Source organism: Pelodiscus sinensis, chromosome 12 (assembly GCF_049634645.1).
Source record: "Pelodiscus sinensis isolate JC-2024 chromosome 12, ASM4963464v1, whole genome shotgun sequence".
NCBI classification, from domain to species: domain Eukaryota; kingdom Metazoa; phylum Chordata; order Testudines; family Trionychidae; genus Pelodiscus; species Pelodiscus sinensis.
In genome coordinates, this window is record NC_134722.1 from 49,386,634 (window position 1) to 49,403,402 (window position 16,769).

The 16,769-nt window shown below is 45.4% G+C and overlaps 1 protein-coding gene across 2 annotated transcripts in view; it reads right to left on the reverse strand.

Moving 5' to 3' along the window:
- HYDIN (HYDIN axonemal central pair apparatus protein) overlaps positions 1-16,769 on the reverse strand; it is a 389,718-nt gene that overhangs the window by 304,323 nt on the left and 68,626 nt on the right. The window contains exons 1-5 of one of the 2 annotated variants that reach the window (XM_075940645.1): positions 14,751-14,883; positions 14,048-14,267; positions 12,491-12,633; positions 11,116-11,241; positions 5,866-5,985 (exon numbers count right to left, since the gene is read on the reverse strand). In XM_075940645.1, the coding sequence (XP_075796760.1) occupies positions 5,866-5,985; positions 11,116-11,241; positions 12,491-12,610 (366 nt within the window). In that variant the 5' untranslated portion in view covers positions 12,611-12,633; positions 14,048-14,267; positions 14,751-14,883. Of the gene's footprint in view, positions 1-5,865; positions 5,986-11,115; positions 11,242-12,490; positions 12,634-14,047; positions 14,268-14,750; positions 15,008-16,769 lie in introns of those variants that run through there. The other variant, XM_075940644.1, reaches the window with a different exon arrangement.

A 16,769-nucleotide genomic window follows, 5' to 3' on the forward strand; every position in this document is an offset into this window, starting at 1 on the left:
AGAATTTGGTATTGGAGAGTTGTCTGGCAGCCTCCTTTAGGTAGTCAGGCCTGTTCATGATGACAACAGCACCTCCTTTGTCAGCCTCTTTGATTATAATGTCAGAGTTGTTCCGGAGGCTGTGGATGGCATTGCGTTCTGCACGACTGAGGTTACCAGGCAAGCGATGCTGTTTTTCCACAATTTCTGCCTGTGCACGTCGGCGGAAGCATTCTATGTAGAGGTCCAGACTGCCATTTCGGCCCTCAGGAGGAGTCCATGTGGAGTTCTTCTTCTTGTGCTGTTGGTGGGAAGGTATCTGTGTGTCAGTGCACTGTTCAGTGTCGTGTTGGAAGTATTCCTTGAGACGGAGACGGCGAAAGTAGGCTTCTAGATCACCGCAGAACTGTATCATGTTAGTGGGGGTGGCGGGGCAAAAAGAGAGTCCCCGAGATAGAACAGATTCTTCTGCCGAGCTGAGTGTGTAGTTGGAGAGGTTGACGATATTGCTGGGTGAGTTAGGGGTACCATTGTTGTGGCCCCATGTGGCAGGTAGGATTTTAGACAGCTTACAGTCCTTTCACTGTGTGAGAGTTTCACACATTTAAAACTCGATCAGGTAAGCCCCCTTTAACAAAGAAAGGAGGATATGCACATAGATTGTTCCCCATTAGATAATTATTTACACTGGCTTTGATAGTAAATACTAGTATTTTTATTAAGTAGAAACAGGAGGATTTAAGTGGCTGCAGGTGAAAAAAGGCAGATCAAAGTAAGCTACAGAATTAAAACAAAATGCAAAGTTAGTATTAATGCACTAAAGCTTATTGCAAACATGCCCTAAAACTGTTCTTATTTCAGGCAAACCTTCAAGTTAAAGTTTCAGAGAGTGTTAGTCTGTAACTGGAAAAACTTAAAAAGCAAAAATATCTTAGCAGCATCTTAAAGACTAACAAAACATGTAGGTGATATCATGATCTCTTTTGGGCACAGCCCACTTTTTCAGATGAACAGAGTTTAAGAGGTCCAATTTTCAAACAAATAGCATAGAGAAGGGATGAGAGGGAGGAATAGGAGGAAAAAGAAGGGCGGGAAAGGGGAAAGAAATTGTCAATTAAGAGTGTCCCTGCTAAATGAAGCTGATAAGAATACTTAGTACGTACTCGAAGTACGCTTTGTTTGGTTTTTTTATGTCATCATTTGGATGTGGAATGTAGTAGGCCATCCAGCCAACGTCTTTTACAATCTTTTACAGTACAATTATACATCAGACACATTTCCACCACCTTATACCTACAGACTGTTATACTTGCATGCTTCTAGCTTCCATACAAGACACATTTCCCAATCAACTATTGACAGCTAAGCCTAAGATACAACCGGATTTGCTCCAATCCTACAGACAGAGACAAACACCTACAGGATTTATATAAAGCATTCTTAAAACTGAAATACCCGTCTGGAGAAGTGAAAAAACAGATTGACAGAGCCAGACGAGTACCCAGACATCAGCTACTTCAAGACAGGCCCTATAAAGAAGAAAACAGGACACCACTCGTCATCACTTACAGACCCCAACTTAAACTCCTCCAATGCATTATCAACAATCTACAACCTATCCTGGAAAATGACTCCTCACTCTCACAAACTGCTACCAGATCATTTGTTGTTTTATTCTTATCAGCTTCGTTTAGCACGGACACTCTAATCGACAATTTCTTTCCCATTTTTTTCCCCTCCTCTTCCCCCCCATCCTCTCTCTGTGCTGTTTATTTGAAAATTTGACCCCTTAAACTCCATCTGAAGAAGTGGGTTGTGACCACGAAAGCTCATGATACCATCTACATTTTTTGTTTTCTCTAATGTGCTACAAGACTATTTGTTGTTTTTTAAGATTCTTCAAGTCAGAGAAGATCTTGGGTCCCTGGCAATCCTTTTGGGTATGTCACACCAGCCAAAGACAAAGAGAGTTATACCTTTTCAGCTTAAATAGACTTCCTTTGGGGCGGGAATTCTTTCTACTAGATTCCCTCTCCCCTGGAAAACTGCCTGGTTAAACTGGTATTCTAGTCACGGTGTCCATATTTTCTGAACCAAAAATAGGGGCACATTAACCACACCCCCTGACACTGCAAGCCACACCCCTGACACCTTAAGCCCCGTCCACCTGCCTCAGGAAATCCCACCACTGGGGTAGTACTTCTGGGGTCAAGATGGACACATGACCAGAAGTAAGGCGTGTCATGTAACCCCTCTAAGAACTCCTCTCACCATCCTCTACCAATAGGGATGAGTTTGGGCACAATAGAAGCCCCCACATGCAACTATACTATAAGAGGGAAGGTCCTTTTGTGGATTGATAACTAGTTAAAAGACAAGAATCAAAAGGTAGGAATAAAAACAAAAGGTAGGAATAAATGGTAAGTTTTCCATGTAGAGATAGGTGACTAGTGGGGTCCCCCAAGGGTCTGTCCTGGGACCTGTCCTATTCAACTTATTTATAAATGATCTAGAGAAAGGGGTAAGCAGTGAGGTGGCACAATTTGCAGATGATACCAAACTGCTCAAGATAATTAAGACCAAAGCAGACTGTGCAGAGCTTCAAAAAGATCTCACCAAACTAACTGATTGGGCAACAAAATGGCAAATTAAATTAAATGTTGATAAATGTAAAGTAATGCACATTGGAAAACATAATCCCAACTATAAATACAATATGATGGGGGAGGGGGACCGGCCTCCAGGAAGCAGGGTTGGGAGCAGCGGGGCTGTCCGGCGGAGATCAGGGCAGACTCTTAGCCAGAATAGATAGGAATGGTGTCCCTAGCCTCTGTTTGTCTGGAAATGGATAACAGGAGGGTTACCTGCGTGTTCCCTGCTACTGGGGCCTCTGGTATTGGTCACTGTCAGCAGACAGGATACTGGGCTATATGGACCTTTGGTCTGACCCTGTATGTCTGTTCTTATGTACTGCAACTACATTTTTTGAAGTTGCAGCAAAACTATCAAGTGTCCTCTGTTTCCACAAGCCATAATGACAATATTGACCTAACCATGACAATTACAGGGTGGAGCAGACCATGTCACTAATCCTCAGCACCACTGTTCATTTTCCATGGAAGTCAATGGTGCTGGCCTATTTTATGTGTCAATACCATGATGGCAATGGCTATATTAATTATGCAAAATAATACATAGTAAGAAGTGCCAAATGAGACCACTTCCCAGCCTCCTTACAAAGGACCTGATTCAATTTAAATTTTAAGCTAGGATCAGGCCCAAAGCAATCTGTTGGTATTACCCAAGAAGATCCAGTTAACATTTAGTCACCCTTCACAAATATAAGGAACCAATTAGTAAAAGCCACACTGCCTGGTAGAGTCGATCTTTGAAGAAAATTGGAGAGACTTTAAATTTACTTCTTCTGACAGCAGCACTTTCACTGGATGTTGGGTCTTTAGCACAGGTTTCACTTTATGTGTCAGAATGTCTCAGAAATGTGTTGTCACAGCTAACTCCATTCGAGACTAGGCAACGTGCAACCCAAAGACAGAAGAATAAATCCCTTGAAACAAAACATCTTACCTCTTCACATAGTTTGCAAAGGGCTTGTTCACCAAGGGTGTGTCTAGACTACAGGGTTTTTTCGAAAAAAGTGGACTTTTTTCGAAAAAACTTCCCCTGCTTCTAGACTGCTGCCACATTCTTTCGAAAGTAAATCGAAAGAACGCGGTAGTTTTTTCGACCGTGGAAAACCTCACTTTACGAGGAAAAACGCCTTTTTTCGAAAATGCTCTTTCGAAAAAAGGCTCTATGTGATGCAAACTGTGCTTTTTCGAAAGAGTGCATCCAGACTACTTGGGTGCTTGCTTTTTCGAAAGTACTGGTTGTAGTCTAGATGCTCTTTTTCGAAAGAGGCTTGCAGTCTAGACGTAGCCCCACCAGAGACACAAGTCACAACAATCCTCTCTGGAGAGACAAGACACATCTTGCCTCTCTGTGGACGCGCCAAGTGTTTTAACGTGAAATCTTAATATCCTGTTTAAATCATTAACTGCTTGGATGAAGAAGACTCACAAAGAGTCTGTCCATCATCCACACAGGAGTGTCAGGTGATTTTACTGCCGTGATTTCACTGCCGTGGTAGCAGACCTGATCTCTCTGTGGGCTCTTGTGGAGCAGCAGGTAGCCTGGGGTGGTCTCTTGGTGGGAGAGGCCAGGGAAGAACAGTAATTTAAATTATTAAACAGATTGAGTATTTTAACTTTTACACGTTAGTTTATCAAACTTCATTTTAAATAAAGTAAAATATTAATTCATGTCCAACATAAAAGATTCCAATGTTTTCTTTATTTATGGCAGGGTTAGGCAAAGTGTTTTGGGTCAGGGCCACTGAACTACAGAAAAATGAGTTGGGGACCGCACAAGTGAGAAACAGAACAACTTCTTCCAAAACCTCCAACCCTCACTGAGAAGGCCCCCAACTCAGAATCTCATTCCTGTGGTGCTCTACGGGGTGAGGGGAAGGGACAGGAAGGTCTGAGGTTCAGGGCTTCCCACTGGCCAGATTTGCTTTTCTGGTGAATTGTATGAACTCCCCTTAGGTTCTGAAGTGGGGACAAAAATGAGAGGTTCAGTGTGTGGGACAGGGCTGCCAGTGAGTGGGAAAGGGATGGGGTTCAGGGTCTGGGAGGGAGGTAGGGTGGGAGTACGGTATCTGGCCAGGGGGAGGGAGCAGGAGCGGGGGAGGGTGCAGTGTGTGGCTAGGAGGGAAGGAGGGAGGGTGCAGGAGCAACAGTGGATGGAGGAGCAGGGTGGGGTAGGGTGTCTGGCCAGGAGGGAGGGGACTGGTCCCAGATGAGGGACTTTTCCAGACAAGGGGAGGTCATTTCAAGTCCCCTGCTGTTGCCCCTCCCGCGCAGCTCATCTGAGCCCTGCACCAGTTTTTTATGCCTCCCCTCTTTCCCCCGTAGCCCGGTGGTTCCCTGTGCCCCCCTTCACAGCCTAGCTGAGCTGCCCATTTGTTCTCTGCACCTCCCCCCATCCTCTGCAGCCCAGCTGAGCCACCTACCGGGTTCCTGGCACCTCCCCTGCAGCCCAGCTGACCCCTGTGCCTGGGTTCCTGGCACCTCCCCTCTCCCCTGCAGCCCAGCTGAGTCTCGCGCCCAGGTTCCCAGTTTCTATCCCCTTGCAAATCACTTGTTTTCCCGCCTCCCAGCGGGAGCAGGAAGTGTCCACGACTCCTATTTCTCCAGCAAGGGAGGAGGAGAGGAAAAAGCCATGCGCAGCTGCGTTTGGAGTCTCGGGACTTTTCAGGACATTTCAAGGCTTCACGGGGACTCCGGGACAGGAGGTTAAAAATCAGGACTGTCAGTATAATTCTAGTACAAATTGCCATGGTCACATGTCTTTCCAGGACCAACCTTAAGAGACAAAACACGGCTGTTTACAGGCCATTAAGTTGATCACCCAGTCATTAAGGTTGCCAAAGCATTGGAGACATCCTTGATGGCTTTCATTTGCACATTTAAAACCATAAACAATTCCATACCACATATTGTAACTTTACATGCAAGAATGATACATACACCAAAGTAAGATAAACCGACCCTGCAGGTTGTGACATTAAAATAGGTATTTTGTCCAAAGCATCTTCGAGTTATGCCTGTGTGTGTACACAAGACAATTTCATACAGCATGGGGGAGGGGGAACTGTCACACTAATGCTACGATAGGGAGCCCTGCCCTTAGGAATCCTAACCCTAGGTTAGGGAGCTCTACCCTGCCATGCTCCAACACAAGCTGACAGCATAATGATCAGTGTAGTACACAACTTACAGAAATTAGACATGATAGGCTGGTAAAGGACCGAGTGTTGGCTCTTACCTTGTCGTTGTTCCTCAGAATCAGTGGGACTTCATAGGTCTCACAGGCGACATAGTTCTGAAATACCACCTCTGATGGGAAGGGCTGGAACAAACTCTGCTCCAGATCAACTGACGAAAACTAAAGATGTAAAGAGACACTCAGTAAGCAGATACAGAAATGCTGGGAGGAGAGGGGTCATGAATGCAAATTCTGAATTGCTCTTTAGCAGGATGCAATCTAGACCATCTCTAGCTGCAATAATAAGGTTTGCAGTGAACACTCCCCAAAAGAGCAATGGAGCAACTGAAATCAAAGAATTTACATCAGGGTCCCAATTGGGATACTCTAAGGATAATTGTTGCCTATTGATTTTATAGATTGCATTCACTATGAAGAAAAGACACCAAAGTCCAGCCCCCCAGAGATATTTAAATACCTAGCTTGCACAGGAGTAAGGTGTGGGAATTAGGCACCTAAATGCCTTTGAGGAGACTATGAGAATAAGGTGCTTAAATGCATTTGACGATCTGGCCCATGACACTAGAGGGCAGAGAGATTTGCTGTTAGTAAGGAAAGGGACTGAGAGAAGCAATGCAGCTATCCGTTCAGAGTTCAGCAAAAGATGACAAAGGAGAAAGCTATATGATTTCACATTACCTTGATGTCACTGAAGGATTTAAATGAGGACAGAATTTTGGTTACATAATCTTTTCTGGTGTGTTTTAAACCAGTTTGTTCTTTTACATATGTATTATTTCACACTATTCCCTGAGCATGCACTGACACATAAGCAGCAGATATTAGGAGGAGATTCTTACGTTAGCCCTAAATATTTTAATCTGACTGTGCCTGTCCTTATACTAACAAGCAGGTACCATCTCCACATTCTAGTAAGGAGGCATCCTGCACCAAGACCCTCAAGGGACATCTGAGATTATGTCAGTAGTTTTCAACCTTTTTTCATTTGTGGCTCCCTAAAAAAATTGGAAATAGAGGTGCATTCAGTTTTGGGGGCCCCACTACAGAAAGGATGTGGACAAACTGAAGTGTGTCCAGCAGAGGACACTGAAAATGATTAGGGGGCTGGAGCACATGACTTATGAGGAGAGGCTGAGGGAACTGGGTTTATTTAGTTTGCAGAAGAGTGAGGGGGGATTTGATAGCAACCTTCAGGTGGAGGGAAGTCCAAAAAGGATGGAGAGAGGCTGCTGTCAGCGGTGACAGATGGCAGAACAAGGAGCAATGGTCTCAAGTTACAGTGGGGGAAGTCTAGGTTGGATATTAGGAAAAACTATTTCCCTAGGAGGGTGGAGAAGCACTGGAATGGGTTCCCTAGAGAGGTAGTGGAATCTCCATCCCTAGAGGTTTCTAAGACTGGGTTTGACAAAGCCCTGGCTGGGATGATTTAGTTGGAGTTGGTCCTGCTCTGAGCAGAGGATTGGACTAGATGACTCCTGAGGTCTCTTCCAGCCCTAATCTTCCATGAGTTTAGAACCCTATGGATATCTTAAGACATGGTCTGCACACCTGCGGATTATAAATTTAAAACCACTATTCTAGACATAGGAGCCCTATGTGATGAAATCCTGACCTCACTGAAGCCGATGGGAGTTTTACGATTGACTGCAGTGGGGCCAGGTTTTCATCCACAAATGTGAGGCTTGTCAGTTTGTGCTGTGAACTACTTCTTGACTCCCTTGACAGTTGTTCATGCTGCTGAGCGCACATCCAAGCTGCCAGAGGAGCATTCCCTTATGTAACCCTTGTGTATCATGGAATCATAGAATCATGACCTTGAAAGTCTCCAACCTGGGTGCACCTCTCTGTTCTCACTCAGCAGCTTGGTACCAAGCAACCTAGTGGAGAGATCATCAGACTTGAAGCTACATCAGGGAGAACCTGATCAGAAAAGCCTGCGACCTTTGATTGGTCAGAGCTTCCTATTTAAACCCAAAGAGAAGTATAGGAAGTTGTCTGCACAACTCTCGCTGGCTGCTGCCTGGAATGCTCGCCTAGCCCTATGTATTGTGACAGGCCTGATTCCCAGTATCCTCATCTTGGCCTGATACCTGGTGACACAAATAGTGCCTGGTCCCATCTGAATTAGTTCACCTGGTTCCCAGCAACCTGAACATAACCCTTCATATTGAGGGCTGCAAAGCAGGCCTTTGAGAAGGGGACAACAGAAGCTAACATCATCATATATAACATGGACTTTTGGATAAAGTTATTTAGTATGCACAGGTCTAGAATGGGGCAGCACCTCCACCATTCTTGGGGTGAGGAAGGAGGGGGAGAAGAAGCCTCCAGTCTCTATGGCATCCATTGCAAGAACAGCTTCTGCCTCTTGTTGAGTAGGGTCCCCTGGCGGTGTCTGGGTTGGGTGAAATGGAAGAAATTCTATGGAGTGTCCATCGTGGATTATCTCCAGCACCCCACAATCCATAATAATCTTGTCCAACTGTGGGCAAACAGAGCAAGATGGCTCCCAAAAGTGGCATGTAGGCCACAGGTAGTAAGGGGGGGAAGATTGGCAGCTTTCAATCAACACATCAAAGATGTACCTAGAATTGCTTGTGGATGAGGATTGATGAAGTGGCTGTGGCTAAGGTCCTGGGTCATGCACCATGGCCCTCAAGTCCTTTAATGAGTGATGGTGATCATCAGTTTTAGCATAGAACAACTTGTCCTCAAAGGGGAGATCCTCTATGGTCATTTGTGCCTCTCCAGGGAAACCAGAGGACTGTAGCCAGGACTCACAATGCATGACAACACCTGTGGTACATGAACACAAGGATGTGTCAGCCTTGTTAACCACTGCTGGGAATCTGACATCAGCTACAACGGTGCCTTTCATCCACTGGGGGAGCTTGTCCTTGAACGTGGTGAGTCTATTAGTTCGCAATGTGAAATTACCACACTGCAGAGGAGTAGTGGAGGCAGCGAGGAGCAAGAGTCACAGCTACACTTGGATAGCAGAGAAAATGTCTGCTGTGGTTCAGAAAAGCCCTGAGTCCAAAGATGCCTTCAGCAGAGGAGAAGCCAGCAGTGTGGACAGACCCTAGTGTGGTGTAGGTATGACCTTCTCCAGCACGAGCAGAACCAGCTTGTCTGCCACAGGGGAAAGCGGGCAGCCACTAGGTCTCTTTTCTGCTTAGTTTTGCCCTCAAGACAGCGAAGCTGGGCCGTCCGTGTGCGACACATCACCCAACCTGGTGCAGCTTGGGAGAAAACACTGCATGTAGAAGTAGTCCTCCACGGGGATTTGCTTCTAGGCCAATGAGAGTGCTTCCTACTCTTGTGCTTGGGCTTGCCCGGAACTCCCAGATCCCAAGGATGGCAAGTGCCGGGAATCAAACTTATCACCAGTGAGTGACACTGCACTGCCAGTTTTAATGGTCCTGGGTCTCTCCTCCACAGGCTGCTTTCTAAATTGAAGTTGTTGCACCTTCCAGCAAAGCCTTACAAATAGGGCAGCAAGCAGTGATATGGACTTTCCTGAGGCAGTACAGAGAGTGTTGGTGCTAACTGTTCACAGGGAACTGTCAAGGGCAGATAGCACCGCTCTTGAACCCTAACTTACAAGGCATGGTCCCTGAGGTTGGGGTCCAGTCCCTGAGCAGCTATTTAAAATGAACTCTACAAACAAAAGAGGAGCTCTATACAGAAAGACAAAAATCTCTCTTAGTGTAAACAGGAACAGGGGTTCTAACTCTAGCCTTGCAGCAGCAAAAGGAAAGTGCAGAGACGTTGACCACGTGGACTATTACACCCTTCTCTGAGAGCATGTGGAAATGCACAATGCACATGTAAGTCCTGCTATGAAACCCTTCCCGCTCCTAGTAGCTAGTACGCATGCACACTCACAACTGGAATACATGTACATGTACATCACTACTACTAGTAGTAATATAGAAGAAGAAGAAGAAGAAGAAGGAGGAAGAGGAGAAGAAATAATGAAAATCCAGACAAACTCCATTCACGTCAATTGAGATTCTCTGCATTCAGACAAGTAAAAATGAGACCAGAATCTGTCCCTTTCACCATGAACCACATGGAGGCCCTCTCACTTACACGAGTGCATACTCTGAGTAACTCCATTATCATAGAATCATAGAGCTGGAAAAGACCTCAGAAGGTCATCAAGTCCAGCCCCCTGTTCTAGGCAGGACCAATCCCAACTAAATCAACCTAGCCAAGGCTTTGTCAAGCAGGGCATGTCTACACTACCCCGCTAGTTCGAACTAGCGGGGGTAATGTAGTCATCCGCAGTTGCAAATGAAGCCCGCGATTTGAATTTCCCGGGCTTCATTTGCATGAAGCCGGCCGGCGCCATTTTTAAATGCCGGCTAGTTCGAACCCCGTGCCGTGTGGCTACACGGAGTAGCTAGTTCGGATTAGAAGCCCAACTCCCTCAGCCTCTCCTCATAGGTCATATGCTCGAGCCCCCTAATCATTTTGGTTGCCCTCCGCTGGACCCTCTCCAATGCGTCCACATCCTTTTTGTAGTGGGGGGCCCAATACTCTAGATGTAGCCTCACCAGAGCCGAATAAAGGGGAATAATGACATCTCTGGATCTGCTGGCAATGCTCCTCTTAATGCAACCTACTATGCCATTAGCCTTCTTGGCTACAAGGGCACGCTGTTGACTCATATCCAGCTTCTCATCCACTGTAACCCCCAGGTCCTTTTCTGCAGAACTACTAATTAGCTCGTTGGTCCCCAGCCTGTAATAATGTTGGGATTCTTCCATCCCAAGTGCAGGAATCTGTACTTGTCCTTGTTGAACCTCATCAGATCTCTTATGGCCCAATCCTCCAATTTTTCTAAGTCACTCTGTACCCTATCTCTGCCCTCAAGCGTATCTACCTCTCCCCCTAGCTTAGTGTCATCTGCAGACTTGCTGAGGGTGCAATCCATCCCCTCATCCAGATCATTAATAAATATATTACACAAAACCGGTCCTAGAACCAAACCTTGGGGCACTCCGCTAGAAACTGACAGCCATCCTGACATTGGCTCAGCCTTCTAACCAGCTTTCTATCCATCTTACCATCCATTTATTCAATCCATATTCCCTTAACTTGCTGGCAAGAATATTGTGGGAGACTATCAAAAGCCTTGAAATCAGTGGTTTGAGAGGTGAGTCAGGCCTACTGTGTGCCGGATTTAAACAAATTGAATCCCATTGGCTGCGCCTCTTTAAACATCATGCACAATAGACAGAAAGAAAAAGGGAGCTGAAAGTAAGGGCTGGGAAGTGCTACCTTTTGATGGGAGGTTTCACTCATGTTTAAAAGCTCAATAATGCGAGGTGGCCGCATCTCATGAGTACTAGCCAGCTTCTGCTCCGTAGTAAGAGACATCTCCTTCAGGAATGCAGATGGAGTCAGCTGCAATTCAAAATAACAGGAATCAGAGCTACATAAATGGCTTTTCTTGTTACAGTGCCACTGATGAATAAATTGTGTTCTCAGCCGTTAGGGCAGTGCTGGAATTCCGCTAAGTTTCCTGCTGAAATATTTAAAAATGGTAAATTAATTATACTGAGCAGAATATACATGCACTACCTGAGTGATTCTGTCCTATTTATTTCTCTGTCAGCCATGATTTGAAATGACATCTGGCTGAGGAATTTGATTTGGTACCTTTAACTTTGCTGGCTCAAGCAAGTGACTTGATATGAAAAAAGTGAGTAAAATCTGATGGCTACAATTTTACATGATGCTCAAGCAAAGACCTGTGTGGGGACAACATTTCTGAGGGAGCTGTCAAGGCAAAGCACAAAAGAAATGGAGTGACAAGGACAAAGGAATGGCCCAGGTTTAGATCATCTAATTTTAATCAGCAGTTATCTGATCTTGCTTTGTCCTTATAGCCTTCTTAATGGAGCTCTGATTAATTGTTTCCTTGGTATGATCTAGCATTGGGCTGAGGCCTGCTTACCTCACCTGACCTCGGACTGCAAACCCCATTCACTACACATGCGGACAAAGGGAGCGGGGTTTGCCCTTGCCCAGTGCATCCTTGTACTAGAATAGAGATTGGCACAGGTTTCACAAGAGGACAAAGCCGGCATGATGTCATTCTGTGGTCCCCTATTCTGGGCTGACTGCAAGCCCAGGCACGGGTTACAGCAGCCAGCAGTTACACCCAAAGGCACTTAGGAGCTACAGTGTCAGCCAGGAATAGCTGGAGTGCAGTGGCACTCAGGCCATGCTCCCTTCTGTCCCAAGGGCTAACGCAGGGCAAGGTATAGCCCATTATAGTGTCTTGATGCCAGCTGTAGAAGCCCCCTACACCGGGCAAATTCCCAAGGACTAAATCTTACTGCAGGGTGGTAGGAGTGGTGCCTAACAGGTATGCCTGCACAAGTTAGAACTTGCATAGCAAATTCCTACTACATCAACCACCAGGATCTCTCCACTAGTTAAGAACCTGCTTCCAATTTAAACTCTGAGGAGACTGCTCTTTTCCTGGGTTTCTTCTTTATTGCAAGGTCTGTAGAGAGGCACGATCAGTATCCCTCACAGTATCCTGGATCCTACAGATAACCTCCTCAGCCTCTGTAGGAAAAGCAGGGGCAGGTGACTGGCATCCTTGATGTGGATCAGATGTTCTAGGCATGTGTTTGGTACTTACAGTAACAGCCTTTTCTTCCTCTCTGACAAGCTTAGGGTTACGAGGAGCCACAACTTTGCTCTGGAACCGTTCAGGCATCTTGGAGGCCCCCAAGGATTGACAAACCTTTCCAGATGGCATCCTCACATCATTTGTTAGCTCAGCTGGAATAAGCAACAGTAGAATTTTTAAAAGCCATTAAAACCCTTGGAGTTAAAAGTTCTCAGCAACAACAGGTACTGGGCCCAATTTTCACTGCCCTGCACCTGAGGTACCTACTACATGGTACAGAGCAGACCTCCATTGACTCCGAATGGGCATTTTACACTCAAAGGTTCAAGCTGCAGAAATGCACACCTGGGAGACCCATGCTAGAGTTCTAGTTTACAGTTTAGTTTTTAACTAAAACAATTTAGGTTTTTTTGGGTAAGTTTTTAACCCTCTGGAACAAGTCAGAATAACACCCCAGAAGTCAATGGAGTTGCATCAGCCTAAAACATATGCAAGAGGTGAGCTATGAAACATGGCCTCCCTGATCTCACTCCCTTCTTTACCTAAATGCCTTCTGCCCTGTCACTAATGGGGATTAGTGTTAGTGTGTACTGTGAAGGAAGTGAGTCTTTAGAGGAAGGGGGAGCTCATGGGAACAGAGCATATCTTCTTTAGGAGCCTAGACTCCAGCACGAGCCTAAATCAGTTGACCCAAGCTCTAGCAAGGGTTGCCAGGTGTCGGGTTTTTGACCAAAACACCCAGTGGAAAAAGGACCATGGCAGTCCCAGTCCCTGCCAGCACCTCTTGCATATGTTTTAGGCTCTGCAGCTCCCACTGGCCAGAAACCTCTGTCTAGAAGCTTGAGGGACATGCTGCCACTTCCCTATGCCAAAGAATATAGCAATGTGACCTGCGCTACGTTGAAAAGGTACATTAGCATAGCTACATTTCTCAGGTACTGCTGGCACAGACAGTACAAGGTCAAATGGAAGAATTCTTCTGTCAATTTACCTACCACCTCTTGGGGAAGTGGATCACCTACACCAATGGGAAAGCCTATCTCCACATCGTATTAACTGTCTACACAGAAGTGCCACAGCAGCAGGTGCACATCTGTGGCATGTTAAACATACACGTAGCCTTAATGAGGAGCATCTCTGTCCCCGTTCGGAATGTATCCACATAAGCCACATAATATTACCCTAAACAGATAAGCTGTGTCTGTCAGAGGAAATATGAGGAGTTTAGAAAGGTAAAAACAGGTTGTGGATGATAGTTGGGATTATTTTTTCCAATGTGCATTACTTTACATTTATCAACATTAAATTTCATTTGCCATTTTGTTCCCCAATCACTTAATTTGGTGAGATCTTTTTGAAGCTCTTCACAGTCTATTTTGGTCTTAATTATCTTGAGCAGTTTGGTATCATGGGCAATTTTTGCCAACTTACAGAGAAAGGGATTAACAGTGATAAAGGGATAAAGCAGACCTAAGACCCAACTACAACAGTTCAAAGCTGCAGTCCAATCCATAGCTGTTTAAAACCCTGGCAGTTTCACTGTCCTTTTACTTTGTCACTCAGTACCTTGGGAAGGGCAACTCAATCTTCTTCTCCTACCACTTCACAAAGGCTGGCTTTACTTTTTGAGAGGTACTGCTGCTGAAGTGATGATTTCTGAACTGCTGCCCGCTCTTTGCAGGTACTGGAGGCGCAGAGGCCAGGAGCCTTTCACCTGTATGGTTGCTCTAATCCACTCCTGGTAGCTTTGACTGAAATCCGTTACATTCCAATAACCATCACTGGCCTGCATCAGAACATGGAACACAGCCAGTGGATTTTTGAAAGAGGCACTGATAGCACCAACTGCTAAGGGGCAGCTTGCATTCTCTCTGCAAGAAACACCCTTGTGTGTCACTGACATGTACCCACTGTGCTGCTCCATACCTGTTCAGTGGTGGCTGGGCCACATATATAGGTTGACTAGCCAATTAGCCCACCATAAGACAGGATTTTCAGGTCTCTCCTCCACGTCCATTTTCTCTCCTGAGCCTCCGGTTTCTCACTTTGTCTCTCTCTCTCTCTCTCCTTCTCCTGCCTCTCCCTCTCTCTCTCAGCTCTCCTCCACCTTCTGCCTCTCTCTCTTTCTCTTCTCCCCCTCCTGCCTCTCACTCTCCCTTTCTTATCTCCTCCTCCTCTGCCTCTCGCTCTCCTCTGTCTCTGTTGGGGATGCACGCTTGTCCAGGCCCCGCCCCCTCAGCGTATGCATCACCACCCCGGCCTCCTTCACCTCCCGCCGTGGTGCTCAGCTGACTTCTGCGCCGCTCAGCCAGGCCGCCACACAGGAGCAAGCGGCCGTTTAGGCCCCGCGTTCCCCATGCAGCATCCCCGTCATTTTCCACACACTGGTCATTTTCCACCTGGATTACCAGGATTACCAGCCAATGTAACAGAAGAGAGACCTGAGGTCTTCCACGCCAATGTCCAAAATATAAGAAAAAGCAAGAAAATGGCATTCACTGCAAGGATCAGGAATCATAAAAGACCCTGCATGAAAAAAAATCAGAGGAAAAGTGATGCATAACCTAAAAGCCAGGAAAAAGACTCCCGAGAAGACACTGCACTGTGTAGCAACCTGCCACAGAACAAGCAATAGACACAGCTGACTTCTTCCCTTTAGCTCCCTTCTTCTATCCTTCCAACACCATTCACCTCCTTAAATCCTTGCCACTAACTTCCCATCTCTTTCCTCTCTAATAAAACCTTTGAATTTACCTTCAAGGCCCAACCTAATCTCACCCAAGATTACACATTTCTGTTCTCATTTCTTCTTACTCTCCATACACCTCCCAATCCTCTATATTCCTCTCCCCTCACTCATCTCTGTATCATCTTCTTGGTTTCCTGTCTTCAATCGCACCCCCTCTACTCTTTGAATATTCTCCTAGTTCATGTCACTAAAACTCTTTCCCTCTCTGCTTCAAGCCACTTCTTCAATAGATCTTCCATTAATCCTCTTGCCAAAATTTTCACTTCACTCTCCCTTTCCTAAATAGCCTGAACCTTGTCTTTTGTGTCTGACGGTGACTGAGAAGTAAGTCTTCTCTGTCAGATCTTTAGTATGTCAGGCCAGTCAATGGGGTTATAGCCTATATTTGTAAAGCATGGTTAAAGTTTTTCAGGCTAACTAAAAGGTTGTTGTTAATAATTAATATGTGAAATGAATGGGTCTCAGTACAGTTCCAGATATATCACCAAAAACACAGTGTCATGGCCAACAGTGACCTGACAGGAAATGTGAAAAACTGGGTCAGGAAATGGAAAGCAATATGCACCTAGATAAGATAAAGCCCCAAATATCACTCCTGTGTCTATAAAATCAGGACATCTAGTCACTCAATCTTGGACGGTCTCAGCCAACGATTGAATTAGGATCGAATTATCCTCTAGAAGTGACCATCCCTTAGGCAATTCCAGAATGAGGTACAATGGAAATGTGGGATGTGAAGAAGCTTTCTACTGCTTATTCTGTATATGCTGAGTGAACAAACAGAAGTCTAATTTCCAAAGCTTCAACGGGACATCTTTCAATGAGGCAGGATGAGTCGTGACCATAAAGTAGACTGAGGTAGAAATTAAGAGGCTTAAAGTCCAAACCCAAAAAGGAATGATTGTGCAGTCAATACAACAGAAGAGAGACCTGAGACCTTCTGCTTCAATGTCCAAAATATAAGGCTACGTCTATACTGCAACTCTATTTCAGGATACCAACGTATCCTGAAATAGCTATCCTGCATCTTAAGGAAGCCCATTATTTCAGGCTCACTATTCCGACATCCCTGTAAACCTCATTCCACAAGGAATAAGGGATGTTTCAGAATAGTGGGTTATTTCTAAATCTGGCGTTGTGGAGACAGCGCCAAATGACGAAATAAGCTATTTTGAAATAAGATCGATTTAAGATATGCAATTTGCTTAGTTTAAATTGCGTATCTTATTTCAAACTACAGAACAGTGTAGACGTAGCCTTAGAGAGTAGGAAAATGGCATTCCCTGAAATGATCAAGAACCATAAAAGACCCCACATGAAAAAGTTATAAGGAAAATCAAAGCATGACCTACAAGCCAGGAAAAAGATTCCTGAGAAGACACTGCACTGTGCAGCAACCTGCCATTGAATCAGGAAGACACGGCTGACAAACAGACACGGGAGATCATACATTGTAAAGTGCCATCCTGACAGACCAACACTCTGTCTCTTCCTTACACTCTGGAAACACTTGTAGAGCTTACCATGCCTCTGACAAGA